This window comes from Aspergillus puulaauensis, chromosome 6, assembly GCF_016861865.1.
Source record: "Aspergillus puulaauensis MK2 DNA, chromosome 6, nearly complete sequence".
NCBI lineage: Eukaryota > Fungi > Ascomycota > Eurotiomycetes > Eurotiales > Aspergillaceae > Aspergillus > Aspergillus puulaauensis.
In genome coordinates this window covers 3,371,059-3,391,552 of record NC_054862.1, presented here as the reverse complement: position 1 = coordinate 3,391,552, position 20,494 = coordinate 3,371,059, and the positions used below count along the sequence as shown (strand labels likewise).

The window sequence follows — 20,494 nt, the reverse complement described above, 5'->3', positions numbered from 1 at the left end:
TGCATGATCGGCAATGTCGGGTACGGGGAAATTTTCCACCACGTTGAGTCAGGTAACTTCTACGCCGGCCCAGTAAGTCAGTATTGTTGGTGCGGATTACTAACCACTGCAAACCGAGCCGGCATCCAGTAGAATCGCAAGGCGGTTGCAGACTGGTTGTGTTCAGTGCCCTGGTTCGGCTAAGGCAACTGCCCTGAGCAGAAGTCGGAACCAGAACCCTTGCCAAGCGCCAACCCTTGTCGGCCGGACTCAAAAGACTCAACCGATTGCTTCCACCGGCTCATGCATGTCAGAGGTCTGTGCGGTGCAGGCAATAAACACCTATGGTGGCCAGTGTGCTGGAGGTTTCTTGTGGCTGATAAGTGATAAGGAATATTCAGTCAGCATCGCTGTCACCGAAGTCCCTTACGATCGGTGTGCAGCTTGCCACCGTGTTCCGGGCCTTCCAGTCTGGTCAACGTGGTTGGCGTGGTTGACAAGTCCCTTGCTGGTAGCGACACTCCACCGTTGCCAGTGCAAATTGCGGATTCAGATTGCGGACTGCGGACTGTGGATTTGCGGCCGGGCCTCGCCTATTCGTGCTGACGTCATCCAGCTGCATCCAGCTCTTAGTCAGCGCTCACGTGGGCTCGATATGGCACGTGACCTGCACGTGAGCTGACTGCTGAGCGGCTTGGCGGTTCTGGTTCTGGCAGTCTGCTTGACTTAGTCCTCCTGACTTACCTCGTATTCCTGCGACTTATTCCTGCTTAAGTCCCGAGCTGCTGTGGCCAAGACCGAGTTTATCGGCCGTAAACTCTCGACATCGCACCGAAAGACCGATAAAGACCAGCTCTTCCACCCGACTCGGTCGTAACAGATCTTGCTAACCTCGGTTCCGCTGCTGGATCAAGCCATTCCAAGTCGGCCTCTGGATACTGGATGGCCTTTTAGCGACCTCCGACCGGAATGCCCGACTCGAGTCTCCAAGAGGCCTGGACCGCGCTGGGTGGGAATTTTTTCACATTCCAAGCCGCGACCGGGTGTGGCTGAAAACAAGCCTACAGGGCTATAGCAAGAATCTCCTTTTTCACGTTTCTTGCAAACGAGATTCAAAATGATCTGTTAGCGAGCTTCCTATTCAGGACTTCACGGCTCATGAAATCTAAGAGTTTCAATTTATACGCGCATAGCAGGGCAGATTTCTCAGTGGCAAGGACCTCCAAGCGACCCAAGATTTGCCGTCCAACTCTCATGAGAGGCAGAGTGCCATGACAACCGGAGCATATCGGACAAGGGTGGTAGTCAACCTTGGGTAGGGTGACGGAACATATAGGCGAAGACTCAGAGGCGTCCTGTGGCAACCACTTCGCAGTCCATATACAAAGTAGCCAGTGCAGCATCGGATCCGATGGGGACAAAACTGGCGGTGGCGCTGTTGATACTTGCCAGAACAAGTACCGAGTAGGGATATCTGCGTCAATAGGCCTGTTGATCCATGGGTCGTGCCCAGATTCCCAAGCATGGATAACCCACCCACCCCGCGAAATTCATGCTTAAACACAACCATAATATGTATAATCCCCAGGCTGTAGACCTACCAGGGGGCCCAAGCAATGACTGCCAGGCTCTGCCTAGGTTGAGTAAACTCAATCGCACATTGCGAGCGCCCTAACGGACAGAAGGAAGTTGACGGGCCAGCGGTCCCTGTGCCAATGCAACTTAAATCGACACGCTGAAACCGGTGATTCGCCATCGTGACAGCATAGCGGAGATCATATCCCTCCCCGCGCTCTGATGCTCGCGCGGCGAATTAATGGTAGCTGGGAATCCCCCCCCAGGGCCCTCGGTACTTGCCCGCAGCTCAAATTTTCGGCCACGCAAACCATCCACTGTGTCCAGCCAGCTGGCGATCTCCCCGCATATCTGCTCCGCTGAATCTCTGGGGATACGCATCTGGTTGGCTATGGCGGAATGATCGCGGGATGAGCTCGAGGGGAGGAGAGAAAGGGGGGAGAGCTGGGGTTGAGCCACAAGGCCTCTATTTAAGCATTGGCACGATCCAGCAAGACTGCTCAACATCACTGACCATTCTCTCTTTCTCCCTTCTCCTCCTCTCCATAACTCAATTCGCAATCAGCCCACCATGAGCGACATCAGCTCGGACAACAAGCAGGATGACACTCTCAACCGCATGAAGACGGCCGAGAGTGTCTTCCTGCCCATCTCGCGCGAGACCTTCGAGAAGCTCTACCTGAGCCCCAAGCACCCCTCGGTCGAAGGCAACCTTAGGAAGAAGCTGGGTAACCCCACGCCTGTCTGTCTGGTTGGTTTCTTGATTGCTTCGACGCCGAACGCGTGCATGCTCATGGGGTGGAGAGGCGCTGGAGGAAACGGCAGTGCCCTTATGTATGCCTATACCCTGCTACATTGTTAGGCTATACTAACAGGACACTACAGCCCGACGTATATCTTCTTTGGCGGCATTATCCAGCTTCTCGGTGCAATTGGCGAATGGATCATTGGAAACACTTTTACCTGCGTAGTCTTCTTCACTTACGGTACAGTCTCCACGTCCGTACCTTGGTTATCACGGCTGACTCTTGTAGGAACCTTCTGGCTCGTCCAAGGCGGCGGCCTCATGCCCTTCTTCGGTGCTGGAATGAATTATGCAGAGGGTAATAATTTTGAAGGACTGGAAACGGCAAGCTATCATGCAACAGTGGGTAAGCAGAAGTCCTTATAACCATTCATAATCAGAGACAAGACAAGCTAACATCCCCGTCACAGCATATTACTTTATATCTCTCGGAATTCTCACAACCATATACCTCATCTGCTCGCTGCGTACGAACCTCTGTCTATTCTCCGCACTGTTCCTTCTCGTCATCACATTCGGTCTGCTCGCCGGCGCATACTTCCAGATCGCGAACGGGGCGATGGATGTCGCAGCAAAGTTGCAAGAGGTTAGTTCCCTGTTTAAAAGGTTATAGCCAGATGAATACTGACTGGTTCAGGCTGCTGGTGCATTCAATTTCGCGCTGTGCTGGCCCATTTGGTGGATTCTTCTAACGCAGGTCCTGGAAGCGGTCGATTTCCCGATTGCTCTCCCCGTTGGTGATCTGAGCAGCCTTGTCAAGGGACGGAGCCAGAGGGCTAAAGTGTCGAATGCGGTCTAAAGATTAATATGATGTTGTGGGGGAAAGGTAATGGGGGAGGAGATACAGGCGCACTACGACTCGTAGTTGTACCTAATGGTCTGGGGTGTCATTATCCTGCATATATAGGATATTCATGAATATAATATCAAGATCAATGTCGATGATGCTATCAACTGCACAGCTTAACAATATCCTCCGGGATAAACGGCTTCAGGATATCAACCAGCCTGGACACAGGAATCCACTCCAGGGGACCATGGACTGTCTCCAGCGTGCGTCCACTGTACAGCACCCTGGCATACACCTCTGACTCGGACGTTTCCCTACCACTGTTAGCACCAGCCAATTGGATAAAGGAGTAGCAAGGGAAGATACCAAAACTCAAATGCAACATTCGAGCCCATCCCCGGCCACCTCAGCGCGTTAATCCCCAACGCCCCCAACAACGGCGCAATATCGCCATCATGCGCAAAGACATGTCTATACACAACCTCTTCTTCCCCTGCAACCACCGCCTCAAACGACCTCACCAGCTCTGCAATAAACATTCCTTCAATCACCCGGATATACTCGGTGACATTCTGATTCCTCCGCCACCAGTAGTTATACATCCAATCCCCAGCCCGAAACACCTCATCGGCCTGTTCTCTACTCACACAATCACCCTCCTCCTCCACAGAACAAGGCAGTTCATACCCATTACACAGTCTCCCCTGGAAATTATCCGCAAAATGATCCCAGGTCTCCAACCACTCGTCCTGCTCCTCAGCCCCAAACATCCCCGCAAGGTTCCTCCTCAACCCATCCGTAACAGCAAGATGCTCCTCCCACTCCGGCCCGCTCTGAACAGCCTCCAGAATCCTATCACGCGCAGGACACTCAAACCCCCGGTTAATCGTATCAACCGCCTCGACCTGCTGATGCAGCGGCAACGGCCCTTTATACTCAGGCCAGAGACCACGGAGCACACCACCCGCAGACCCCTGCGTTAGCGGCGACGACGTAGATCTGAACCAGACGCGCCCATCGCCTCCCTCGTCCAGGGTCGCCGGGATCAAACCGAGTTCGGTGCTGTAGAGAGCGTGCAGATCACGCCCGTGCTGGTACGCGTCTAGATACCCGCCGATCGTGAGCTGGGGGTACTGGCAGGAGCCGTTGACGTAGTTCGTCAGAAAGGGGTTCGCCGGGTCCGTGTAGGGCTGGCCGTAGACCTGCACTGGGGAAGGGCCTGTTCCTGGACTTGGATGTTCAGGGGCCGCGAGGAGGTGCGGGTGGATGGCGTCGCAGTTGTATTCTTGGTTCTAGACAACTTTAGAACGAGCCCATATATAAGTATAATAAAGGGAGGGATACCTCGCCTCCAGGGAGGATATTATACGGCGTGCGCCGCTGATGGCGCTGGATGTACTCCAAGTGCACGAGTTTCGCAGCGACGGAGTGGTTCGCGACGGGGCGGGGCAGGGCGTAAGTGTCTACGTGCGGATGCGGCATGGAGCAGTAATTGTAGACACTGTCGCCTGTCTGGCTCGCGCTGTCAGAGGGGGCATTGAAGACCCCGCCGTACGTGCCGAGCGAGGCATTGGTGATGTACGTGGTGTGGTTGAGGGGCGGGTAGAAGCTGTCCACGGCAGCCAGCGAGGCGCCCGGGAAGAGCAGGCCGAGGAAGAAGGTCAGCATGTCGAGAATGCCCTCGTAGACGGTCTGCATGGCTTACGACTGGCGGGGAAATTGCCCGTCTTTATATCGAGGAAGTTGAACATTCCAGCTGCAGGTGAATTCAGTCTGCTGCAGTGGATTCTGATTGGCTGTGGCTCCCACGTGCGCTGCTCTGCTGCTGTCATCTATTCATTTAGTATTGTCAATTAAACTGATTAATTAAACTGACTCGGGTTTCTTGGCTAGATATTTTGTATTATTAAAGCACCGGTGTGTTGGCTGGGATGCGAAGTTATGGGGCTTGGTCAGTTATATATATCGTCGGTCACCATATCCTAGAGAAACCATCCATATATACTGCGTCAATATCAACAAGTAGAAGACCATTTTCCAGCTAGGAACCCGGATTTTTCAGGACTTCTTTGATTCTACTTCATTTGACCTCATTTTACTTTATTTCGTTTCTTTTATTTATTTATTTATTTTTTCCTGCTCTTGTGTTCTCTTGATGCCGACCCGACCATGCTAGAAGGCGCCAGTATAAGGCCAGGCAGCTTTATTACGAGAGCAAAGCGTTCTCCCCTTCTGTTTATGATGTCCATCGTCTTTCCATTGTATCTATCAAGTTGCCATGAAAGCCACTCATCTGCTGGGTGAACAGTGAACAAGTCTTTTGTCCGGGCCTATCTCTAATCCAACTGCTTATTCACACCCAAGGCCTCGAGAAAGTGGGCGATATCACCTTGGTGACAAATAATCGTTACGTATTCAATCTCTCAAAGGATACTACGGTAGCAACACCCTCTCTAGGATGAGGGGCTCGGATGTGGCCTTCGTCCAACTGCCGGGCCCCTGGACGGCCGTGCTTTGTAGCAGAGCAGGAAGTACTGACCTCGGGAACAACAAAGTGCCTTCATACGAAACAGAGCCTACAAAGAAACTGGAGTCAATGACAATCCATGCCATTCACTGAGACACTGCCCCTCCCCCTCTCAGCCTCCGCATCTCTGTCTCTCCCTCCCCTCCCTGCACCTACTACAAAGCGCCATAACACTGTCAACAACAACTTTTCGTGTCCATTGTATCTGCAGAGGTATCTGGTAATTCATGAATATCTAACAGCGGCGCCTGCACCGCCCGTGACACAGTCTCAATCCTCGTCCCAGTAACAGCCTTATTATCAGTCTTCGCCCTAGTCCCAGGAACAGCCGCAGTAACAGCCTTAGTATCAGCCATCTTCATCAACTCCGGCTCCGGATTTGACTTGGCCCAGATACACCTCGTGCGCTCGCGCGAGCAAATACCCACAGACGGGTACTTTTCGGGGTCGTCAAAGTGGCGATAGTGGTAGTCGCGCGAACGCACGCCGCCGCACCGAATACACCGGAGCTGCGGGTATGCCTGGTATGACTCGACGCGGTGTAGATGCGCGCCTCCTCCTCCTTCTCCTCTATCGCTTATTGTTGATGTTTCGGAGGCGTCGCCTGGTCGTGTTGGTAGGGACCATGTGCGGCGCCGGTTGTGTCTTGTGCTTCTTTCGTTCTCGAGGTAGATAGCTGTTCCTGTTGAGCGGGAGGCTCTGGTTCTGTTAGATAATGTTCCATCTGAGGGATACTAGGCTGTTTGCTTACTTGTGTTTAGCCCAAAACAGAGTTCCAGACATCCAGTGCATGGTTGTGTAGTTGTATATGGCCAGACAAGGTATATAATTCGTGATTCGTGAAGACTCAACTCGCACAGCAAGTGAGCCAGGTTATATTTATGACCGAGACTTGATTAAACAGGCCTGCCAAAGCAACGAAGACCCCGCGATTTATATAATTTGGTGTATGCATCGTTCATGCAACGCCAAGCAGGTTCATAGCCATGCAAGAGCATCGCCTGGCAAATCACCAGGAAGCATCCATACTTATGAAACAGAGTAAAAATGCCGCAACTTCTGGAACAAACACATTCAGACTTTTGTCTGGGAGCAGCTCCCCGCATCGTCGCGACGAGCAGGGTGGTAGCTGGAGGGGCCCGGTGAGCCTTGCATGCAGGTGTCGTAGCAATGGGTCGTGGATTCTGGTTTCTAGTTCTTTTGCCCGCGGGACTGTTTGGTTACAGAGGAGTGCCCGCTTTTCCAGAGAACAGGGCAGTACCTACTGGGTGGTCCCTCCGAGGAGAAGCAGTTTGAATGCTGGAGCCCTGGGGGCCATCCTATTGGTGCATAAAATGCATAAGCTGGGTACAATAAGCAGCGACTTCCTGTTTCGGCCATGCTATGTACACAACCATCGCCCTCTGGCCAGTCGACGAGGGCCGTTTCATCCTGGCAATTCGCTTAGTCGTACACACAAGTACGATTACCGACCGGCTGTATTATGCCTGGCCCGTCATATGGTGTTCTGGCGAGGTGAAACTACGCCCCAACAAGGTTGTTGTTTATACACATGCTTATACACATGTGCTTTGCGATGCCTTATACCTGCAGACTTGCAGGCCATCTGTCAGTCCCAGCATTCATGCATGCTGCTGGTTAAACTCTGGCTAGTGGCTGCAGGGTCGATCTGTCGGTGCCGTACCGTAGATCTGGTCGGATGGCAGATCTGGCTGCATGGTAGATCGCAGAGCCACTTGGCCATGTATTTTACAACTACTGACGCCTCCAGACGGGTCCCAATCGTCTGATCATTCAATACTGGAACTGACGGGGTGCAGCCTGCCCTGCTTTCTCGTCTACGCAGCCGGTTCGGGTGTCTCACGACTCCACAGACGCCCGAGAATCACCCGAGATCTACAAAAGTACGGCCAGTAATAGTATACTCCCGATACGGCGGGTGGACGTTTTTCCCCTGCACCAGGCTGAGCCCAGGTGGGGAGACGCCTTGCCTCTCTGGAATTCTGGAAGGCGAGCGTTGAGTGCTGGTATTGCTGGCGGGTCAAGGCAGCGCGAGGGGATCGCCGCCAATCCGATAACCTTTCGATTTCTGACACTGCCAGGCTGCCACCTTGGATTTCGGTGAATTGCTGAATTGCCAATTGCCAGTGTCTGTCCCGCGTCTATCCGGAGAATTTTCGTGTGGAGTATTGGTTGAAAGCTTAGGTCCCACGGTTGTAACAGCCTGTGTGTTTCAGCATTTCGCCTTGACTGGAGCTTGACAAAATCAAAGGGTATATTTGGTGCATGCCCACTACGCCAGGTATCTAGTTAACGAGGGACATTACGCAGTTGGATGTAAATGATAAAAAATGATAAACAGGTAAGGCGTAGTAGAGTAGGAAGGCGAGTAGGGAAGTTTACATACAGGCTATAGTGGCTATAGTCCTCTGAGGATAAACAACCCCTCCATGTAAAACACTGCAATAAACTTTGCACTACCGTCACCAATCCATGCAAGTCAACTTCTAGCGGCCTTCCATTCTGCAAAGCCATGACGGATCGTCCCGGCCGCACCGTCTGCATTCAGGCCCGCAATGATTCATTCTCGTGCCAGCAGCCAGTCACCAGCAAGCCAGCAAGCCACTCCCTCCGAGAAGCAGAACCGCTGCAAGCACCCGACTGGGAGACCCGGCGGTCTCGCGTGAGAGCAGAAACAATTCGACCATTCAGCCGCTGCGAGAGATCCGGGACCCAACCCGGTGCCCCGGCCCGCATCCTCCTGAGTAGTAGCCTAGTAGGAGCCTAGGGGGCCATGTCCTTGGAGTTGGTAAAGAGTCTCCTCATACCTGCTTTACAGACACAGCCTCCATCCGTAGATGGCCCGGGTTCCGCAGCCAATGCGATGGCCTCCCGGCTTAATGGGTGGAAGCCATTTCCAACCAGAGGCAGCCTCACTACAGTGAAATTTCCTGAGGCAGTGGGCCTTTGCTCTGGTTATCCCTCCAGGCTACCACTCTTGCAGTCGGGCTCGTATATTTGCTACAGACGGAGAAGTGGAATCACAGTGGGACTCGTTTAATTGGCAATTGCCATTATACCATCCAGCATGCGGAATTTGGCCTACATTCGAGTACAACAATGCTCGTGGCTTGTAAAAACAAAGCTTGCAGGTCTCTGCAGGGTCGACGCCGTCGAATCCACCACGCGGGTGGCCGCAGAAGCTCCCACTTCGTGCGACACCGGTGCCCTAGGCGTGTTTCAGGCTCGCGACTGGCGACTGACAACTAGCGACGCGGCAATGCGGTGCATGCACGCAGTCCTGCGCGGCTCGACTGCTATTATTCTGACTGTAACGTTGCATCTACATCGAGGCTCTCTGCAGCTGGGCCGTTATTCCGACCTCGGGTTTCCATGTGCATCGCCTTGTTGATAGAATCACCGTTGATGACATTCCGAACGTCGGTATACGACCTTGCCGATTAAAAAACAGGATGAGAAATTAGCAGACGGACTGATTGGTCGCGGTCTGAATGTCCAAAAATACCCTGTTGTAGGCAGACGTCTGCGCCTTGCTTCACCGGCCACACGACTCCACAAGAACATCCTCATTCCAACAGCAAGGCTGAGCTGGATGATAGAGTCCAGGCGTCACAAAGTCCCAGTGCTCGGTCGAACGGCTTCACATGGAAATTGAAGGAAGACGTCATTGACAGGCGCTCAGTCCAGGTCTGCATGGTGACATCGGTCGACGCCCGAGTCTGTAGCCGACGAGGCTGGGAAATTAAGGGATCAGGAATGTCACAGCTGTCAGGGATAGTAGTATTGAGCAGGGGTACTTTCACAGCATCGCTGGAGTTGTTAATGTACGTCCAAGTGTATACTGATACAGCATAGGTACAGTGAATAATTTCATGTAAGTAGTCCCATATGCAGTAAAAGATAACTCAACAACTAGCGAGCAGTGTATCCGCCATCGACCGGTAAACAGACACCAGTAACCCAGCTCGCATCCTCGCTTGCCAAAACGACCGCCATCCTAGCAACGTCATCCGGCAGTCCAGGCCCCTTCAACGGATGCCGCCGATTCAGATCTTCCCAGGGCGTCAGATGGGTCGTCGTCTCCTTGAATATCGCAGTCTGCGTATCTATTTCGGCATTAGTCCAGATCCAGAAACCAAGTTTCGAATGTGAAGCAAGCATACATCCAGGGCACAGAGCATTCGCATGGATCTTGTGAGGCGCATAATCCAAAGCAATCTGCCTCGTCAGTTGGCTAACAGCGCCTTTGGATGCGCAATACGAAGCTGGCCGGATTAGCTCTCGTCTCTGATCTGTAGTGAATGCGATGCTTACGGTTCTCAGGCCCGACAATCATCCCCATTATCGACGATATGTTGACAATCCACCCCCGATCCCCTGATGAATGGGGCTCTTGTTGCAGCATCTGCGCAAGGGCATATTTACACCCCAGGAATACCGACTTCACATTGACCCTCATGGTCGTATCCCACGTCGCTTCGTCAGTAAGATGCAGAACCGCCGGAGTGCGCGCCTCGATACTGATACCGGCATTATTGACAAGACTGCTTGTATTAGCAGCTATTCTTTGATGAAAGTCGATGCAATCTTGATTCAGTGGATGGCCGCTCATACATATCCAGCCTCCCAAAGCGCTTAACAGCAGTTTGAACCAAATTCTCCATTTGAACTGCATCTCCAACATCAGCCTGCACAAAGAGCGACTGTCCGCCATTCTTCTCTATTAGATCATGCGTGGTGATCTCGGCCTCCTCGCGCGATCGGGCCATGGGCGAGAGATCAGCGCATACGACTCTGGCGCCTTCATGCGCGTACCGGACGGCGATCGCTCGGCCGAGGCCTGATGAGGCGCCTGTTACGATGGCGACTTTGTCTTGGAGACGGAGAGGCTGTGACATGGTGGTTGTTGTGATGAGATGAAGTGGTGAGGGGAGAGGTCAATAACAACCCCGCTATCACTCCTGTACTTCTTCTGACTGACTCAGTGAGGGGCATTGCAGGTCGCGTTAATCTCCTTGTTTGGGTTGTAAAGCCCCTCCACCTTCTGTATGCAGCAATTTAGCCGGCAAAGACCACTAGCAGCGCTAGAAATGAGTGAACACTTGCTCCTACAGCAGATACAGACGGCCTATCTCACATTTTCCGTATTTCCCTCTGGTGCCCCTGCTATTTAATAACCCTCGCTGGAACTCCAACAGCAATACTAAAAGGGCGTATATCCCTCTTAACAACCGCCCCAGCACCAATCGTACAGCCCTCCCCAATCGTCACTCCTGCGAGAATCGTAACATTTGCACCAATCCAACAGTCATTCCCAATAACAACTTCCTTAGTAAACTCCTTCCCCCTGTTCTCTCTCCGCGCATTAATCTCTGTGAAATGCTCACCAGTGATGATATTGACATTGGGGCCTATCTCAACATGGTCTCCGATCGTAACGAGTCCGCAGTCGAGCACAGTTAAACTACCTTATCAGTAGAGACCGGGAAGTACAGAAAGCAGAGACTGACTTGAAATTCGCATAAAAGCCCTTCCCAATACTAATATTGCATCCGTAGTCCACGAACAGTGGAGCTTCGATATACACCCCATCGCCGACACGACCGAACAGCTGCCGGAGTGCTTCCTCTCTCTTGGAAAGCGTATCCGAGAACGGAATATCAGGCTTTGGCGGAGCGTTGAACTCGGCCATGAGCCGCCTAGCCTTTTCTCTGCCTTCGATAAGCTCTGGAGCCAAGGGGCTGTACCTGTAGGCATTTAGAAGGTAAGTGGCGTTCACCTAACTGGATCATAGAAAGACGGGAAGATAACATACAACATCCCCGATATCATTTTCTCATACTCTTCGCCCCAGCAGGCGCCACGTAGGGTCCTTGCCTTGGCGATTATTTGGGGCGACTTCTCCGTTTTGGGTAACATTTCGAGGGCTGCAAAATTATAAGACATGATTCAAAGGTAGGTCGTGGCTATTTATCTTCCAGCTGTCGACATGAATACGAGAGACGGAGGTGTGTGCACTGGACTTTCGGGCCTCAATGCCGGGATTCGTCCATGATATGCCCTACTGCAGCCGGCTGACACCAAGGTTTACCATTTGTTATCCCCGTTTACATAGGTCTGATGCGGAGATAGAGCTAAACAGACAGTCAAGCAACCCATGTAAGCGCTAAGCTCTTTCGAACAGTATATTATGGTCAAATTATGATAATCACAAGTCCTCCATTGTTGTTTCATTTGTACCTGATTACTTCTATAGTCAGACAACAAACTGATTATACACAAGTTGTAGAAGTAGATAACAAAGCCCCTGGCTTTCGCGAATAGAAAGGTACGCATGCACAAAGAAATAACGGTTGTATAAATGAACACTTGCATCCTTCTGCCTCCCACTGAGAGAGAAATATCAGAGGCTATTCCTGAAAACACGAACAGTCCCACCTGGAAAATAAGATGACCACCAAAATACCCGAACATTTTGACATGGGGAGCTGTGAAATATACCTGGCCGCGTCCAAGGCCGACTCCTGCTTCGGCGGACGCTGGGTAGTTATGCTATCATCCCACGTCACTGGGACATATGATGTGTACTATTCCACTGGAAGCCCTTCTGCTACAGGGAATGGATACGAGCAGAAACAAGCTAGTGACCTGAAGATTAAAGACCGCGACGATCTTTTCATAGGAGCGATATACCTGGGATGTTTCCAGGTCGAACGACTGAACAGGTTCATCAAGGTGTTTAAGAGGACAATCCCGGGTCCGGACCAGTTCTTCGCGGTGCGTTTGATACATGGCCTTGCTGAAGAGGGCTTAATTGAACAGCTGATGGTCAGGCAGGTTTTATGGGAACCCCGGTATTCGGAGGCAGAGAGGAAATACTATGACGATAATCTTTCCCCAGTTGATTATTTGTTCTACACCACGGATGTTAAAGAAAGCGGCCACCTTGTGCCTAAAAAGACCGGCCCAAAGTTCCCTTATATCTTTCCAGGGTGTACAGAGGAATCATAATATAGAGATAATTGACATATTCCTGTGATAGCATTGAAGTAAATATCTTATACTATAGTAGGATCGAACCTTAAACCGCAATGACATGCCTACTATTCTTCATAAGCTGAGGACGTATAAAGAAACGTGTTTTGTGAGTTTAGCTGGATTGACCTTGTGCTCCTGATTTTAATAAAGAAAATAGCGGACATTGCCCATTAAACGCGTATGAATGCACATTGAGGCTGCTTTCACCCAGATAATATGCCATTGTGAGACAATACATGATAAAGTGAGAATACACATAAAGGACTCATTATAAAGTGTATAAATCAAGGTCAAGACCCCAATTACTGACTGTAGATAGTACGACTCTCAACAGCCCTTGCCGACTGTAAGTGAAAGACATCCCAACTCCAAAATGGACTGCCGATACAAGCTATGCCTCGCGCAGGTCAAAAGAAAGCAGAAGGAAGAATGGGTCCTCGTGCTGAAATACCCCTGCGGAAAGAGAAACCGCTGGCTCTTATCGACTGGCGGTCCAGGCACAAGCGAGGTATACCAAAGGTGCTCTACGAAGCGGGATGACCTGCCTGATTGCAGCGAATTCTGGCTAATTACCAAACTGACGGACGAGGAGGTGTACTATGACTTTCAACCGGAGTGGAACATGACTCTGCCTGGTCCAAACAAGTTCTTCATAGTTCGGTTCCTTGACCGGCTGGCTAGACGGGGACTGGTTGATGAGTCTGTTATCAAAAAGTTGAAGCAGGAGGCGTACTATTCTGACAAGGAGTTGGATTGTTTTAAACGCAGGTACACTAATGTTGATCAGGCATTTATTGAAGAGAATCGCCATGAAGACAATGCATTTTACCCCTACAAATAATCGGGGCTAGATGTGTGTAAGATTATATAGAGGCTTAATATTACTGAAATCATGCTCCAGTTGAATTTTTCTTACCGTAGTCAATGGAAAGTCGACTTTGTATCACTTGACGGATACTTTCGTAGAAAAAGATCCTCTTTACAGAGGTTAAGGATAGCGAGCTCAGGCCATCTACCAGTGCTTGACAGCATAAAGAGCTCACAAGAAGTGGTGCCAGGCTTTTCTAAAGACCGTAGTACAGCCATTCTAGATATTGTTAATTGCTTAGACAGGCAAGGAGTTGAATGAAATTAACATGGGTGTCAACAATGTGCCAATAGCAAACCACACAAAGCGCATTAAGACAGAAAGGAGCGCACTCTTTCTTAAACAAAGGTTCCCGAAAAAGAATGAACAAAGTATAAATAAGCCCTATTACCTGCAACTACCTTCACGATGGACTGATGTCAAAACCGTCACCATGATTGAATGTGACTGCGACTGTGAATACGAATTATACTTCGGAATAGCCAGAAGCAAAAGCAACGAGTCCGGGACCCGTTGGGTAATTATCCTGATAGATCCCAAGAACAGAGTATGCAACTGGTATCAGTCCGTCGCCGGACAGAATGGCTATACCGCGATTGTGGCCCCAGGTCTCACTCTGGGTTTTAACGATAGATTCCGGGACAGAGTTCGAATTGGAACTGTGCTTAAGAAACAAATGGATATATTCCAAAAGATATTTACCGCAACAGAGCCTCAGGAGAGTCACCGGTTTGCAGCGCAGTTTATCCTGAATCTGGGCCGCGAGGGCTTAGTGGAAGGTGTACTTGGGTGGGATATGCTCCGGGCCGCCAACGATCCAGGATATGTGTGGGAACATCTGAACATTAGGCCGGTACTTTCCTGGCGGTCTATTGTTGACAGGGAGGACAGTTGCATATTCGAGACTGCGAGTCGAAACTCGTACGAGCTGAGATGAGTCCGTCTTTCAGTTGGCATTAAAGCTTTGGCTGTAGGAATAAAGGTAACGGCAAGTTACAAATTATATCACGACCCTTTGAAATACTATTAGAACATGAAATGAATTAACATAATGCATCTAATCTGCCGTAGTCTCCCTAGCCCGATCCTTGATATCCAGATTCTCCGCATAAGCATCAACATGATACCGTTTGAACTTCCTCGTCGGGATCTTCGCTGCAAACATGATATCCAGCTCTTCAAAGGTTCTCCCTTTGGTCTCTGTAAGCCTAAAGAATCCCCAAACAAGCGTCACAAACCCGGTCCCAAACCAGAAGAACCCAGTCTTCCCTCTCCAGTTCCAGGCCGTGGGATTCATGAAATACGGCTCAATAACGTTCGCCACAACAATCGCAATATAGTACGTGTTCCGTGCAAGGACGATTGTCTTCGAACGCAGTCTCGTGGAAGACACTTCAGGCGCAATGGACCATCCCAATGGCCCAATGGTAAGCGAGAATGTGAACAGCCAGATAATACACAACGACGACTGCGCCCATTTCACCCCGTCGGTATTCCTTACCAGGTCCAGAATCCCAATGATGAAGAGGTACGCGCACATCATGGCCATACCACCGAGGTACATAGACCGTCTCCCAAACGCCTTCATAAGGAACCACGAGAGCACTGTTCCAATAAACGCAATCGCCGTGCCCCCAAGGGCAAGCTTATAAGCATCATCCGGACTCATTCCAGCCTGTTCAAAGAAATACGTCCCCGAGTACGCGAACTGGCTCCCGGCAAGAACCTGACCCGCGAAGGTGACGCAGGCGATTTCGGTACGCCGCAGATTCGACCCTTTTAGACAGTCCATATACGACGAGCCGGCTTCAAGTTCTGACTCGATGTTATCGGTATGGATCATCATGGCGACAATCTGATGCGCGTTATGCCGTTCAGTCTTGGCCATAAGGCCCTGGACGGTTTTCTCGGCAGCGTCGTATTGTCCGTGCCGGACTTGCCACCAGGGGGACTCGGGCATGAAGATTGCAATGAATAATAACGGGGCGGGCCAGATCCATTGCACGGCGAAGGGGATGCGGTAGGACCATTCGTCTGGGCGGTTGAGGAGGCTTTGCAGGACGCCCATGCTGAGGAATTGGCCGATGGCGAAGCATATGTTTGTGTAGGCTGTAAGATAGGAACGGAGAGCCATGGGGAGGAGTTCCGAGGAGTATGCTGGACCGATCGTTGCGAACATTCCCCAGGGTATCCTGTTTCGTGAGTATCAGGTCGAGACAGACCATGGTCGAGAGTCTTACCCACAGAGAACCTGTCCAGCAACCTGAGCTCCAACGGACTTTCCAAAGAACGAGACGAATATGAACCCGCACATGCAGAACAAACCACCAAGAAACACTTTCTTAAACCCATAATGCTTTATCAGGTACCCGTTCAGAAACGCCCCTATGATGCACCCTGCATTCCCACCAGCCCCTAAAGCCGACTGCCATTCCCCGGGAACTTCATATCCATGCGCATATTCACGCCCAAACTGTTTCTTGAACTCAGGATAGGCGTAGAAGTTACCGACAAGATTGGTGTCGTACCCTTCCATGATAATTGACATGGAGATTGTGAGCGACCACGCGACTGCCCATGGATACGCGCGCAGGGCCTGCCGCACAGTCAAAGAGTGTTCGGCTGCATTAGCTGCCTGGGCTTCTTTTGTGTTAGTGTGCCATTGATCTCCTTTCCTTTCAATGTCGTCGCCGGAATTGCAGGCCTCAGCGTGGAGAGACGCTGGGGATTGATCTGCTTTCTTATTGTCCATGGCCGTGAACAGGGAGAACCAAGTCAGGAGGCTACAACGTAACGATAGAGCAACAGAATATGCGCCAACAACTGCATTATATAGCCAGAATTTATCCGCACGACAAGGTCATGCGCACTCCGGTTTCTTTGTCCTACATCGATGATCGAGTAATGCTACTGTCGATCGTTGTATTCCCCACGGGGAAATGGCATGGACGGAGAAACCAGGATGATTGGACGAGACTCCCCTGCTGCAAGGGTGCCGGAATGCGGCTTTGGAGAGATCCGACTGGTGGATTGTAATTGAGTCCAACGCTGGCCGGCAACCAAAGCTAACTCGGATTATGACATTCATAGTGGGATTTTACCGGCGGAGTTATCCCGGATGAGCAGTGCGTGAGGCTGTTTATGAATATTCTGTCTAGTATATTCTGTCTAGTTTGAAGTCCAGCGCGACGGACGAAAAATGCTGCAAAGTCGACGAAGGTGAAATCAAGGCTGGCTATGTACTGGCTATTACGCTATCAAGATCCTCAGTCACTCTAATGACAGATAATATCGCGAGATCTCAAAAGACTTTCGTAGGTAACATCTAGTCCATTGCAGTCCGATCAACTTCGGTTGACTCTCTTCCTCAAAAAGGCCGCATTAAAAAACCGCGTGCTCCCATCCATCAAGACCTCCTTATACCGCGGTTCCACCTTCCAAGCAACATACCCCTGCCTCTCATACCACTCCTGGTTGCAAATCGGCATTATCTTGCGCGCAAGAGGGCCCAAGACCTCATCATAATAATGCTTCTTGCTCAGACAATTCAGCGTGATATATTCACACTGCGCACTCCCAAACGGCTCCTGCGTCGCCAGGGCCGCGATCTGCCGCATCGCAGAACCACCAAGCCCAGATGATCGATGTTCCGGGAGAATAAAGAAGGTCTGCACGGTCACTCTCGTCTTGTCGGCATTCGCGAGTTCCCAATCTGCAGGCTCGGCATAGGCGTCCAGTGAGATGTGGCCGGCGCGGATCGGTATTTCTGGGTCGCTCGGAGAGTGGCCCGTAGGCTTGGTTGATGTAGTGATCCAGAAGAAGGACTTGAGGCCGGCTTCTTGCTTTTCGCGCCAGCTAGCGATGTGCTCTGGTGTGTTGTCCCAGCCGCAGACGGTGCGTTGCTGTTGGAGCTCCCCTTCCTCGGATGGGTCGGATAGGTTTATTGGGATGAGAGTACAGGCCATGCCGATCTCAGTGACGTATAAATATTATTATTTTTAACTTGATGCGTCGAATCCGTATGTTTCCAACTTGTAGCCTGGGAAGCAAAGCATGCGAGAAATAAGGAGGCTCTCTCGACTCTCGGGTGACTCACCAGCAAAGGACACGGAGTCAGCACAGTCTAAGTTCACGCTAGTAAATTAATTAATACAACGCCAATTATAGCCCAAGATGAAGCATTTTAGATAAGCCCCATCTTACTGTGGAATGGACGGCTAGAGCAGATGGGAAACTTATGCCATGTATTTGTTGTTTTTGTGGATAGCCTGGATTCATCCTGTTCCTCTTCCTGCTGCTTAACGGGTTCACGGTGTTCTGTCCTGGGCACTGGGATACGTCTTCGTTCATTACATCGTATATCAGGATTGTTATCTTCCTGGCGTTTTATCTGGGACATAAGGCTCTTTGCTTGTTATATTTAAATATGATATATGAATTAGGACAGCGATGGTGCGATAGTTAACAAACAGCCTTTAACTACATATCTCTTTTACATCGCACGCTCCTGTGAGGTAGATGTCTGGTTACAAATCTCTTGCCGCTGTGGTACTGTTAGTCGACAAGGGCAACCGCTCAATCACCTGCGGTTGGCCTTTAATCGTAAACCCAGAAGTAGGAAACTCTTCATCCACATCAACCAGCAAGGTGTACTTCCCAGGATAAAGAACAACGCCTCCATCCGAGCGACCGCGAGTCAATGGCGCTACGGTGACTTCCACATCGACCTTCCGCGTCTCTCCCGGCTTGATCTTGCTAGCTCGTGTGTATCCGACGAGTGTCTTGATAGGAGCAGGCTGAGGACCGGCATCCGTAGATCTAGCAAATACCAGGGCAACGTAGTCGGATACAGTGCCTCCGGTGTTCGTAACAGCCAGCGAGAACGTATCGACCACATTAAGATACGGCTGCTCTCCCTCCGTGAGAGAAGCAGCGTTGTAGGATCCGAAATCCTTCTTCGCCCAAGAAACGTTGAATGTGGTGTAGTGCAATCCAAAGCCAAATGGCAATACGGCCTCTTCGTACCACCGGTAGGTCCGTCCGGGGTTATCTGTCCCAGGGCGCAGGTTCATATCGGTCATCGGCACCTCGTCTACGTATTCTTTTGGATATTGCGTGATTGGGAGTCGACCAGCCGGAGCGGTCTTGCCGGTGAGGATATCGAAGACTGCAGTGCCACCGGCCTGGCTGGGATATCCTACCCAGACGATTGCACCGACATTATCCGCAGATAACAGCTGTGAGTCGTCTACCTGGCCTCCACCGAACTGGACGACGGTCAGAGGCTTGCCGACCTCGGCTAGTTGGAGGATGAGGCCTTGCTGGTTGCCAGGCCAGTCGATGCTGGTTCTGTCTAGTGATTCCTCTTCGATGCCGTTGTCGATACCGCCGAAGAATAGAACGGCGTCTGCTTCTGCTGCGATGTTCAGAGCATCTTCGAAGCCGTCCTCGCTAGTTGAGTCTATCTCTGTCCCTTGAGCTGTGAGTACGTTATATCCCAGCTGTTTCGCGGCCTCGATCATGGTTGGGATGTGCTTGGCCGGACCGGCGTAGTTGCTCTGTAACTCCGTCGTGAGGTTGATATATGGCCCGACCAACGCCAGAGTGCCATTCCGCTTCAGTGGAAGAGTTCGATCAGCATTCTTCAGGAGAACAGTTCCCTGTGTCGCAACAGCCCAAGCAGCCTTCTCCGCTTCAGACGTTGACACATCCTCCCACCCAATGGAGCGCAGTGGCTGGTCGTCCGCAGGATCAAAGTACCCCAGCTGCACCAGCGACGTATACAGCCGAGTCAGAGCCGTATCCAACGTCTCATTCGAGACCAGACCCTGCTTGTGCGCCTCACCAAGATAATCTGGTATCCATGTCCCACAGTCCAAATCCACCCCAGCATTCAAAGCCGCCGCCGCCGCCTCAGGACCACTGTCCACATAGTGATGAGCCGTCTGTATACGTTCAACAGCGCCACAGTCCCCCGTCACCCAATGTCCAGGAGCCTCCCACCCCCAATGCTCCCTCAGCACAGTCTGCAACAGATACCGATCCGCACAAGCCGGCACCCCATTCAGGGCATTATAGCTGCACATGAACGCGCCGACATTGGCATCAACAGCGCAAGTCCGAAACGAGGGCAGATAATACTCGACCAGGTCAACCGCCGACACCTGCGCATCGAACTCAAACCGGCTCACCCCTCCCCAGCCCTCCAGATCATACGCAGCGAGGTGCTTGCACGTCGCAACAACCTTCGGGTTCTCAGGGTCATCCCCCTGCAACCCGCCCACAAACCCCTTCACATACCGCGAGCAATGCAACGGATCCTCGCCGGGCGTCTCCTGCCCACGTCCCCACCGCGGATCCTTAAACGGATTGATATTCGGGGTCCAGTAATCCAGGCCGGCGTGGTCTGAATTGGAGAACGCGCGCGCCTCGGTGCTTATGATCTCCGCAACAGTTCGCACGAGATCATCGTTAAAGGCAGCACCCAGGACTATGGGTGCAGGAAACGAGGTTGCATAGCTGAACTCGCCGTCTTCTTCGAAACTGACGCCGTGTTTGTCGGCGACGCCGTGCAGGGCTTCGTTCCACCAGTTGTAAGCTGGGAGGCCGAGACGGGGGGCACCGGCTGCTTCGTGGCCTGTGTTGTTGATTTTCTCGGTGAGGGTTAAGGCGTTGACGAGGGATTTGGCGCGGGTTTGTGCGTCTAGGGAGGTGTCGCAGATGGGCAGTTGGCTTAGGGGGCCGGTGGTGCAGTCTGGGTAGTTGGATTGGGCGAGGGTTGGGAGAGGGAGGGGGAGGATGAGGGGGGTCAAGGCGATTATATTTTTCAGATTGAATAGTCCTGCCATTGTGGCGTTTCTGGTTGTTTGGTGTGCATTGGACTTGAATGGT

At 51.5% G+C, this 20,494-nt stretch overlaps 10 protein-coding genes across 10 annotated transcripts; 3 read left to right on the top strand and 7 right to left on the bottom strand.

Moving 5' to 3' along the window:
• Positions 1–2,125: 2,125 nt before the first annotated feature.
• Positions 2,126–3,158, top strand: APUU_61380A (uncharacterized protein; the record flags this gene model as incomplete). Its single annotated transcript, XM_041694716.1, has 5 exons — positions 2,126–2,388; positions 2,440–2,540; positions 2,589–2,705; positions 2,770–2,945; positions 2,997–3,158. The coding sequence occupies 5 exons, from the start codon at positions 2,126–2,128 to the stop codon at positions 3,156–3,158; spliced, it is 819 nt and encodes a 272-aa protein (XP_041560518.1).
• Positions 3,159–3,309: 151 nt separating this feature from the next.
• Positions 3,310–4,847, bottom strand: APUU_61379S (uncharacterized protein; the record flags this gene model as incomplete). Its single annotated transcript, XM_041694715.1, has 3 exons — positions 3,310–3,463; positions 3,516–4,441; positions 4,494–4,847. 3 exons carry the CDS (start codon positions 4,845–4,847, stop codon positions 3,310–3,312), a joined length of 1,434 nt encoding a protein of 477 aa, XP_041560517.1.
• Positions 4,848–5,852: 1,005 nt separating this feature from the next.
• APUU_61378S (uncharacterized protein) lies at positions 5,853–6,468 on the bottom strand (the record flags this gene model as incomplete). Its single annotated transcript, XM_041694714.1, has 2 exons — positions 5,853–6,375; positions 6,428–6,468. 2 exons carry the CDS (start codon positions 6,466–6,468, stop codon positions 5,853–5,855), a joined length of 564 nt encoding a protein of 187 aa, XP_041560516.1.
• A 3,141-nt stretch (positions 6,469–9,609) lies between these two features.
• APUU_61377S (SDR family NAD(P)-dependent oxidoreductase) lies at positions 9,610–10,595 on the bottom strand (the record flags this gene model as incomplete). Its single annotated transcript, XM_041694712.1, has 4 exons — positions 9,610–9,803; positions 9,861–9,962; positions 10,012–10,241; positions 10,312–10,595. The coding sequence occupies 4 exons, from the start codon at positions 10,593–10,595 to the stop codon at positions 9,610–9,612; spliced, it is 810 nt and encodes a 269-aa protein (XP_041560515.1).
• Positions 10,596–10,863: 268 nt separating this feature from the next.
• Positions 10,864–11,616, bottom strand: APUU_61376S (sugar O-acetyltransferase; the record flags this gene model as incomplete). Its single annotated transcript, XM_041694711.1, has 3 exons — positions 10,864–11,161; positions 11,208–11,444; positions 11,513–11,616. The coding sequence occupies 3 exons, from the start codon at positions 11,614–11,616 to the stop codon at positions 10,864–10,866; spliced, it is 639 nt and encodes a 212-aa protein (XP_041560514.1).
• Positions 11,617–12,147: 531 nt separating this feature from the next.
• On the top strand, positions 12,148–12,708 carry APUU_61375A (uncharacterized protein; the record flags this gene model as incomplete). The annotated part of the gene is made up of 2 exons (XM_041694710.1): positions 12,148–12,474; positions 12,535–12,708. The coding sequence occupies 2 exons, from the start codon at positions 12,148–12,150 to the stop codon at positions 12,706–12,708; spliced, it is 501 nt and encodes a 166-aa protein (XP_041560513.1).
• Positions 12,709–13,108: 400 nt separating this feature from the next.
• Positions 13,109–13,576, top strand: APUU_61374A (uncharacterized protein; the record flags this gene model as incomplete). Its single annotated transcript, XM_041694709.1, has 1 exon — positions 13,109–13,576. One exon carries the CDS (start codon positions 13,109–13,111, stop codon positions 13,574–13,576), a length of 468 nt encoding a protein of 155 aa, XP_041560512.1.
• Positions 13,577–14,660: 1,084 nt separating this feature from the next.
• APUU_61373S (uncharacterized protein) lies at positions 14,661–16,355 on the bottom strand (the record flags this gene model as incomplete). Its single annotated transcript, XM_041694708.1, has 2 exons — positions 14,661–15,795; positions 15,844–16,355. 2 exons carry the CDS (start codon positions 16,353–16,355, stop codon positions 14,661–14,663), a joined length of 1,647 nt encoding a protein of 548 aa, XP_041560511.1.
• A 592-nt stretch (positions 16,356–16,947) lies between these two features.
• APUU_61372S (uncharacterized protein) lies at positions 16,948–17,568 on the bottom strand (the record flags this gene model as incomplete). Its single annotated transcript, XM_041694707.1, has 1 exon — positions 16,948–17,568. One exon carries the CDS (start codon positions 17,566–17,568, stop codon positions 16,948–16,950), a length of 621 nt encoding a protein of 206 aa, XP_041560510.1.
• Positions 17,569–18,129: 561 nt separating this feature from the next.
• On the bottom strand, positions 18,130–20,451 carry bxlB (putative beta-xylosidase; the record flags this gene model as incomplete). The annotated part of the gene is made up of 1 exon (XM_041694706.1): positions 18,130–20,451. One exon carries the CDS (start codon positions 20,449–20,451, stop codon positions 18,130–18,132), a length of 2,322 nt encoding a protein of 773 aa, XP_041560509.1.
• Positions 20,452–20,494: the final 43 nt, after the last annotated feature.